Raw genomic sequence first — 9281 nt, forward strand, 5'->3', positions numbered from 1 at the left:
GGAAACGCCGTCATCGACACCACTTGTCGTATTTCGGCGATAAAGTGGAGGAGTGAGACATGGGACGCAAGCCCCAAGTGCCAAACTGGGCGTGCAACAAGATCTTCCATCCCCGCCATTCTGAAATGCAAGGCGTAGTAACCCAAACCCTCAATTAACCCCCGACCAAAGGCCTTTTCAGAGATGGCAGCCTCACAAAAGTGACAGGCGCATAGTACGGGCGGACGTTGTGACAGTGGAAGGCTCTCAATGTAGGCATCTTCCTCTTCGTCCGCCACCGCTGTCGCTTCATACCCACGTAACCATAGTGTGCCGCGGCACATGGCAGGAAGCAACGAGATGCACCCCACAACACGAATTGGCGTTGGTGGCACAACGTAACTGTCATTTCGACGAGACGCAATAAAGAGCATGCCATCACTTTCCACTAAATGTAAAATGCCGTCGCATGGAATAGCAGACTTTTGTGGGACCTTTTTCATAGCATCGTCGGTGTCCACGACAGCCACCAGAACCGTTGGAAGGGCCCTTAAAAATCGACGCGGTGGTGGTACCTGCTCTGCCAGACGAACTCGGGCCTCTTCATCCTCTTTGCTCCTTTCCGCTTTGCCCTCGCATTGACGTTGACGATAATTATGAATTATTGCTCTGGCCTTACGCCACGCAAGCTCTTGTTCGTACAATTCCCGCATTTCCGCGTTGGTGTCTGTAAGGGCGGAGGCGGCCCCATGAGCCACCATGAGTCTGTACAACTCCTCCGTTGGAATGTAGCTTTCGCCATCACAGCACAAGTTTCCCTTCATGGCAAAGTTTTTCTCCTCATTCTTTCTCTCAAGTGAGACGGAGGTATTTGCCATTTCGTCTGTGGGTAACACAAAGTCCATCATGTCTCGTTGACACGGCACAGATGGATCAGGCTCCAGTTCTTCTTCGCAAATGTCATCCCAGGCATCACCGTCCTGCGCGTGGCACACACCGATCCTCCTCCTCTTGCAGCTTCCACGCCAGTGACGCTCAAGTGATGGTCCCTCTTTCAGCGCAAAACCATACTTCATCGACTGCGAGCTTCGGCAATCGCACAGCTGCCGGAATCCCAAACAGTCCGCGGACGGAAAAAAGTGCGGCGTAAGCGGAATATATGCGAGCTGCAAGGTAGCTCCACTGAGGAAAAAAAAGAGAGACTCGGGACTTTCGTGGAACTCACGGCTTGGAACAGACCCCATCACACACGCCAACGCCTTGCTTAAATAATAATAATAATCTTACGTATCCTTTTGATCCGGGTGCAGAGGTGTAAACCCCCTGCCACACACACACTCTCACTCACAACCCTTCAGTTGCCACACGCACTCACAGAGTCAGTCGGGCTGCAGTCGCAATACTTCACTCCACAACGGAATTACCAAGATAATGTCTTTGTGAAGAGATCAGTGCAGGAAACTCCTTTTTTATTTGTTCTTAAGATCTCCCACTGGAGTGCCCCCCCCCCCTTTCCTTTGTTACCTCCTTTGTTACCCTTTCACTCCCTCTCTTTTCTCGGTTTTTTTTTTCCACCCCCCCCCTTCCTGTGGGGGTTTTTTCCTGCCAAATCCCGGACTTTGTGCAATTTGTGCGGCTTTGCTACGCCAAACAAAGTGAGGCAGTGAAATACAGAGAAGGGGAATATGCAGCGATAGAAGCGACAGTAGACGCCAAATCAGAGGCGTTGACAGGAGGCAACGCGGCGCAAAATAAATATATAATATTAATTCATTCGCCGTCATCACCAGCCGATGGCGTACGAGCATCAACGGCATACAAAAACATAGAGACAGAAACGTAACGATAGCACTTGTAGACAAAGCAAACAAGAGAGAGTAGTAGAAAGGGGTAGAAGAGGCGTCGCGCCTATCCATGGCAGGGGTTTTCCCAACACCGGTTTATTGCCCATTATTCACGTTAATACAGTCTTCAAAATGCAAGGAAAAAAGAGGAAAGAAGATAATACCGTAGTGCAATGGAGTTGCACGCACGCACGCACACAGACAGACACGCGACCATACACGTGCCGCCTCCTTATCTTCCGTGGCGAACCATTAGCAATCCTCACTGGTAACTATTCCCCTGGCCAATAACCGTACACATTATGGAGAGGGATTGAGCGCACGGCAGACGCCCCCACCCTCCACAGCCTCTGCTTCTGCTTCTCCATCACATGGGGACCTCATCGGCACGACTGCAAAGCATCCATCGAGCACTAAGTACTACCACTTGCACTCACGGCGTGTGCGTCTTCCGCCATCTATTGCGCGCGTACAACGAGATACAGAGAGAGGCAGAGATCTGGCATTGACAGAAGGGCGGCTTGTTGGCATGTGACGCGGAGCTCATCCAGCCCTCAAGTGAAGGGCAAACTAAAATTATAAAATTATAAATGACGTGAAGCAGCACAACGAGAGACCCATAAATTCAGAATGGTTCGCAACACAACATTGTAAAAAAGTGTCGATATGTAAATTAAATAAAACAAATATTGTAAATAACTAACCAAACATAAAAGAATTTTTTTTGTTCAAATTTCTTTCCATCATCCATCCCCTTTCTCATCCAGCGTCTCTCATGTGTCTTCTGTCGCCTAAGGCCATATACATGCATGAATAAATAAATCAGTGTTGGTATGCAGTTATTCCTTCCGAAATTTTGCCTCCCCCCCGCGTCACCCTTCTCAGTACCACCGTAAACATGGAGGGTAAAAGGCCGGCATCTACGCGTACCGCAAACATCTACACACCGTCTACAGGAAAGCTAGCAACCAACAACTGGCAATAAGTAGAAGGGGCGAGAAACTCCACTTCTCACAAACATGTATTATCTAGTCTGTGTCACTGTCGCATATGTCATGTGCGGCGTCTTTGGCCCCCCGGCGTCCTGCTGACAGACGCCACAGACAAAGCACAACAGTCATCGTGTAGATGCACATTGTAATTAGCAGAAATGTTCCATATGTAAACGATAACATGCTGTGAACTTTTTCTCTTGTCTACTCCTAATCCCCAAACTTTTTTTCCTTTTTTTTTTTTTTTGGTTGGCAGTCATAACGGGAAGCAATACGGGGAAAATAAAAGAGAAATGCAAATCAAAACACACAGGAAACAAAATACAACAAGCGCGAAGATAATAAATCAAACTGCATCCCCTCTCTTTTCCTCTTTGTTCTGCCAGAGTAGCAAAAACACTTTCAGAAGAATATATTAAAGAAGAACACACACAAAAAAAACAACATGGGGATGACCGGGTGAATGTATGACACAATCAGAACTTACAATTTAAAACTTTCCCACACATTTCACCCCCGCCATTCCTTCTGTTTCGTGACGCACCAGCGTTGTCACGCTACCACATAAATTAATTGACATGCCTGCAGGCTTCAAAATTCGTCATACCGCTTCTGTAGCACCAATATATTATATATATATATATATATATATAAACAAAATGTCCAATATTAAAGATGTAGACAAAACCAAAAATACTATGAACAACAAACTACACACACACATACCATAGATACATGCATAAGGGACTTCATATGAAACAGTGAGAAAAAAATGGGAGTGCGGAGGCCGGGGTACCAGTGCGGCCGCCCCTAACTATTCACACCCACCCCCGAACCGCACGCTGGTCGAATGGCTCACTGAAATTTATTACAGCTATTCCCCTCCATTCAGACCAACGGCAATCACAGAGACCTAAAATGTATGCGCATTCAATACAAATAATCACATCAATAACAAGGGAAAACAAAACAAAGCAAAGCAAAGCATCAAACGCACACGTCTTCACCTTTTTATGCAGACTGACAGGTGAAGAGATGTAAATTTAGGATATGCTTATTTGAAAGTGTAGCGAGTTATACATAGAGAGAGGGAGAAGTTTGGCAGAGGCTGTGAGGGGGAAAAGGTTTGTTCTGACTGCTTCCCTCCACCTCCTCGCCACAGTTAATGCAGGAGGTTGCGTAATTGGCCATTACCTCCTTCAGAAGGATACTCCTTCATGTGTTTATGCTTCATCCATACGGAACCGCGAACGCACAGCAAAGTAAAGAAATACGTAGATAACAATGACAGCGACAGCCATCAGCACGAAGCCCACATACCACTCACGCTGAAAGAAGTGAACCGGAACTCCCTTCCTTGGGTGTCGTACATGATGAATTGCGCCAGGCGGTTATATAACGGGGCCAATGCTGAAAGGTTTTCCTGGAGGACGCGTCTGCCACCGAAAGCTGCGCGGCATCAGATGCAAGCGGGTACAATAGTGCCACCTGCAGAAACAGTATCGCAACAGGAAACACGAGCATAGCGAACGGCATGGACGCAAGCCCAGAAAAAAAAACCGAGGCAGCAGCAAGTCCACAAGCAGATAAGCAAACTAGCTTCTCCACCAAAGTTTCCCTAGAGAGGCTCTTCCGCCCACAGAACACTTCCTCCTGTAGATGTGTCTATGCAAAGAGTAAAGTAGAGATGCGAGAAACAGTGAAACGAACGAAAGCACACACACACACACACACACACACATGCACATACTAATTCAAATAAAATAAAGAAGGGGTGGCGATTCATCGCTCGTTACTTCCTGTTGCACCAAACGGAGAGCAGCAAGTAAAAAAACAGAAACAAAAACAGAGCGCATTGGAATTCCTAAAACAACAACAACCAACAAGCAAACAAAGGACCAGATCTAGGCAAGTACGCCGCTTTCCATTCCAGCATCGTCAAAAGCCCAGGCCGAGGAGCCAATGATGCAGGATCATCCGACCGTCCATCCCCACGTTGTAGACGTAGATGCTGTGACTGCGCACAAATATCTTTTTTGTTGGAAATATCTTTAGCAGCTCTTCCTCAAATCGGAAGACGTCGCCCTCCACCTGTTGGATGCGCAAAAAAAAAGCAGGCATTAGATTTCGTGCATTCATTGAATACACCTTCCCTGGCAAGAAGCCATTGCTGTTACGATGCACAAAGAAGGGAATTGTGTCAAGTGGGTCTGCTGGGCCAAGCGGCGGGTTGTAACCCACAGCAGACTCCCTGCCAATCACTCCTACTTTTCGATACGGCTGTTGTGGCGACGACAGCGACGACGACGATGAGGGCTGCGGACAAATCTTGGAAAAATCATGGAGTTTGTATCGTAACGGAAGCTTCAGTAACTCGTCGTAGACTTCGCTACGCAAGGCCCGATTCCACCTGCCGTAGTACATGCCCGGCACGGGCCTCACAGCTGCCACGTTCGCCTCCGGTGGCATTGCTCCAGCGGCGATGCTCTTGGCAATGTCCGTGGGGGGCAAAACATTGATGTATTTTCCTGTAGAGGGACGCGTGTCGTGGCCAAGCGCCGCAATGGACGCTGTACCGCCAAGCCACATACCCCGCAGAAAGGAACGCTGCAGCATTGACAGATGCCACAAGACTAAAAATACAACCCCCGCCTCGTTGTTTTTTCCCCTCTCCTCCTCCCGTTGTGTGCGTGCTGCTCCTATGCTCACCCCCACTTTGATCTTGGCCCCAAAGGGGAAAGAGAGAGAGAGAAAAAAAAAGGGTGGGCAAAGCAGAGTAAAAATACATCGAGCGAAAACACCAAAATGAGAGCAAGCAGGTACATAAGGGATGGAAAAAAGCACGGGGTCGGGTGCCGTGTTAGAGGAGGAGGGTTATATCATATTTCTAACTCTCATGCTTCTCTCCATATCCTCAGCACATTTTGTTCAGTTTTGTCTTTTCTTTTAGAAGGAACCACAACAATATGACAAGTTATCAAATTATATCAGTAGTACGTAGGTGTGTGCGTTCCCAGCCATTTTTCTTTTTTTCTCCACCCCATCACCTCCTTTATTTTTTGGTTTTTTTTGTTTTCGGTGAGTGGTGGCGGTGGGTTCTTCGTCTCACACTCCACCCCCCATTTTTCTTTTTCATTTTATATATTTCTTAACTATCATGCAAAATCGTTCCTCGTCACATAACGCCTTCTCCCTCGCGCTTTAAAGTGTCATCGCCTGCAGCCTTGCCTTCGAACGTTTGCCCACCTGGGCGCTGTACGTGGCAGAGCCCACGGCCTGCACAGTACGTGTAGCAGTACACCAATTGCACCGAAGCTCCATGCGTCGACCCTCCTTCGTGAGTGTCGTGTCGAGTTTGTTGCACGAGTTGCACTTCACAAACTCGTCAAGGTATTTGTAGAAGATGTTGTCAAACGCCGTTGATTTCTGAATCTCGTACTTGAGAATAAGAGCATCATTGATGTCCAGATTACCAGCTACCGAAAGCTCCTTCTCAATGTAGTCCTTGACATCCTGCACGGGGCGGTGAAAGGCTTGGCAGATGCGCCCAAAGTTGGATATAATAACTCTCTTCTTTCCGATCTTTTCAAGCTTTGGCTCAGGGAGTTTGTTACGCTCTGACATGGCACTGCTTTCCTTGTTGCGGTTGAGCGCAACAAAGAGACGCCGCAACATGACACTGTAGTTATATCCACAGCCCTCCTCCGGAGCGTTGTTGCCACCGCTGCTGCTAGCCATTTTTGAGGTGACGTCCAGGAAACGCTCCACCTGTGAAACGTTCTGCCCTTGACGCAATTGCTCAACTTCCAATATGCGCTTCTCCACTTCCTGACGTGTAACGCGTTTCAGCAGTGCCTGCAAATCCTTTGAGGTGTAGTTGTCGTACGCAATCTCAAATATATCCTTCACATCCCCAGCGACATGCAATGCAGCCGTCTGATCTGCCATTGTCAATGCCGTCACCGCCGCCGCTGATGGTGGAGCGGGGCCAGCAGGTGCTACAGGGCCCATTGTGACGGGATCCTTGTGCGCCAAAATTGTTGCTTCTGGCGCAGCTACCACTGCCATTGGCGCCTTCGGACGCGACTTTAGCCTCTTTTGCTGCGGGACTTCCTCCTGCTTGATCTCTCCCTGCTTAACTTCTTCTTGCGGCATCTGTTTGCTTTTGTCTTCAACGGTGCCGCGATCATGTCGCTTGATCCTAGAGACCGGCTTAGTCTGATCCTCCATTTCTCACTCTTTCTTTAGTGGCTAGCTTCTTTGCCTGGAAAAAAAAAGTACAGTGGATCCACAGTTGAAATGCATCAGGAAAACAGCACGATGAAAAAGACAGCAACCCCCCCCCCCGAATAAAAAAAAACGCAATAATCATACAAAGAAACTAAATAATGAAATATCCATACACAAAAAAAAAGCGTATACACGTACGTACGCAGCAAAGGCACTGACATATAGTAGCAAACAAATTACCCACGCCTTCGGCGCCTCAAAACATATACCCACACGGGAACAGTAACACCTTTTTATTATTATTTTCCCCCATACGGAATGAAGACAAGGATGCATGCGTCAGCTGAATGCTATACAAAAAAGGGGGTCCTGTTAATAGACGTCCCCGTGATGCTGTGAGCCACCTTATCGTGATGCCGGGCTTTGTCACCTCTATGTGAGAGGCAATCAGGCGCCCGTGTACTCCACTATCCACTGGGGCAACTGCGTGAGTATCCTTTCACTGAGAGGAACGAGTTTCGTGACCATCGCCCTGATGAGCCACGGATCGATCTGCGGCTTCAGACAGTCGACATCTCAAACAGTCCTGTGTCCCACAGACTCAGTCCGGAAACCGTTTTTTCTTTTTTTTTGTTGGTCCAGTTTTCTTCATTTTTTTCACAACTGACAACTACGCAGTCAGTGGCAACAAACAAAACAAAGCAGAAGTCCCTCTACATTCAGGTAAGCCCAACAGAGGAATGAGAGTTCCTGCAGGCCCAAGCGCGGGAGTTGCACCCTCTTCACTCTGGCTGGCAAAAACTCTGGCACCCGCCCAAACACAAACAGATGCGAGTACACTGTACGCCTGCATAATTTGCGGTGCTTGCCGCATCTTTGGGCCCGGTACTGTTCACTTCTGCGCCCAGTGGGTTAGCTCGTCTTTGCGTGCCCAAATGATCCATCACCCTGACTGTCGGAACAGGAAAACACCACTTCTCCATGCAAGCCGACCGGAACGTTGAACTGACGATGACTAAAGATGGCTCGGTGCTCCAGGGAACAAGTGCATCCGTGCCACCCCGCACCCGTGAGCCTGCAACTCCCCTCCTGCCGCACAGGGGCCTTTGTTAGGCATAGGCGCGTCTCTCCATTACCGGGGCTTGCTCACCACACACATATGACCAGAGACATGTAAAAGCGTTTCCTACTTTTTTCCTCCTTCTTCTTCTATCAGGCGGCAAAACGAGGCCGCGTTAACACGCGCGAGGGGGGTGAAGAGAGCAGTTTGACACACAGAATTAAAAAGAACAAAGACATACATGAAACAGAAGTATAAATAATGAACAGCAGCAGAGTTTGGGACAAAGATGGGACAACCATCATAACAAACAAAGAAAAAAAAAGTAAATTACGTGGGGAGAGAGTGAGACCTTCATGCATAGATAATATATATATATACATATATATATATGTTGTATATGTTGTATATGTATGAAAGTGGTTGAGGTATATATCAAAAAACACACGCAAGACTATAGAAAATAATATAAAAATAATAACAAATGAACAAAAAAAAAACAACAACAACGACAATAACGATGAAAGTAAGAGCAGCTGAAGCAACCGAGAAGAAAAGTAAAAACAACAACAAGTTATAGATAAATATATAATTACAAGGGAAAGACGACACCACCCTCCACCGTGGCACCACCGTTCCCCTTATCCTCCCTTGTTTGACGCTTTCAACAGTATTCTGTGCACCTTATTTCTTGCTTGCTTGCGGCTCAGTTTCACCATCACCGCCACCATGGCTCACTCGCTATCTCCTTCCGTCATGGTGCGTGCGCGTGGGAAGGGAAGGGAAGGAGAAGGGGATGTAATGCAAACACACACACGCACACACAAAGAGACGTGGGCACCAACAACTCTCCCACAAAAAAAAAAAACAACAACAACATTAGGCTAACTTCTTCCTCCTCTTCTTACTTTCCCTCTGCTTATTCCTTCCCCTTTGATGTAACTACTGCTAACATCAGGGGTGCCACGGGATAAAGTGATACTCATGGGGTGGAGCAAAGGCCACTGCCCAGTTTATTGTGCACATTGCAAGTACATGATGCTCTCTACCTGTCCCCGACTTTTTATTTTTATTATCCAATTTTTTATCATGCATACTAGATATTACCATGCGAAAGACATCTGACTAACCTCGCTATCAAAATCATCGGTCGATGCCAATGAGTATATGCTGCCT

The 9281-nt window shown here is 47.5% G+C and overlaps 3 protein-coding genes across 3 annotated transcripts in view, besides 10 other annotated features; all 3 read right to left on the bottom strand.

Moving 5' to 3' along the window:
* Positions 1 to 1223, bottom strand: part of TraAM80_08405 (uncharacterized protein) — a gene marked incomplete at both ends in the record, with an annotated part of 1968 nt that extends 745 nt beyond the window's left edge. The window contains one exon of the mRNA XM_029385157.1: positions 1 to 1223. This exon is cut by the window's left edge and continues 745 nt beyond it. Coding sequence (XP_029234995.1) covers positions 1 to 1223 — 1223 coding nt within the window.
* A 781-nt stretch (positions 1224 to 2004) lies between these two features.
* Positions 2005 to 2034: a microsatellite.
* A 1004-nt stretch (positions 2035 to 3038) lies between these two features.
* Positions 3039 to 3062: a microsatellite.
* A 376-nt stretch (positions 3063 to 3438) lies between these two features.
* Positions 3439 to 3468: a microsatellite.
* Positions 3469 to 3517: 49 nt separating this feature from the next.
* Positions 3518 to 3557: a microsatellite.
* Positions 3558 to 3756: 199 nt separating this feature from the next.
* Positions 3757 to 3802: a microsatellite.
* A 728-nt stretch (positions 3803 to 4530) lies between these two features.
* Positions 4531 to 4556: a microsatellite.
* Positions 4557 to 4753: 197 nt separating this feature from the next.
* TraAM80_08406 (uncharacterized protein) lies at positions 4754 to 5431 on the bottom strand (the record flags this gene model as incomplete). The annotated part of the gene is made up of 1 exon (XM_029385158.1): positions 4754 to 5431. The coding sequence occupies one exon, from the start codon at positions 5429 to 5431 to the stop codon at positions 4754 to 4756; it is 678 nt and encodes a 225-aa protein (XP_029234996.1).
* Positions 5432 to 6016: 585 nt separating this feature from the next.
* Positions 6017 to 7045, bottom strand: TraAM80_08407 (translation initiation factor; the record flags this gene model as incomplete). Its single annotated transcript, XM_029385159.1, has 1 exon — positions 6017 to 7045. One exon carries the CDS (start codon positions 7043 to 7045, stop codon positions 6017 to 6019), a length of 1029 nt encoding a protein of 342 aa, XP_029234997.1.
* A 1420-nt stretch (positions 7046 to 8465) lies between these two features.
* Positions 8466 to 8520: a microsatellite.
* A 47-nt stretch (positions 8521 to 8567) lies between these two features.
* Positions 8568 to 8678: a microsatellite.
* Positions 8679 to 8909: 231 nt separating this feature from the next.
* Positions 8910 to 8931: a microsatellite.
* A 62-nt stretch (positions 8932 to 8993) lies between these two features.
* Positions 8994 to 9034: a microsatellite.
* The last annotated feature ends 247 nt before the right edge of the window (positions 9035 to 9281 follow it).

The sequence above is a fragment of the Trypanosoma rangeli genome, assembly GCF_003719475.1.
Source record: "Trypanosoma rangeli strain AM80 chromosome Unknown Tra_15.4_contig_00410, whole genome shotgun sequence".
In the NCBI taxonomy this organism is placed as follows: domain Eukaryota; phylum Euglenozoa; class Kinetoplastea; order Trypanosomatida; family Trypanosomatidae; genus Trypanosoma; species Trypanosoma rangeli.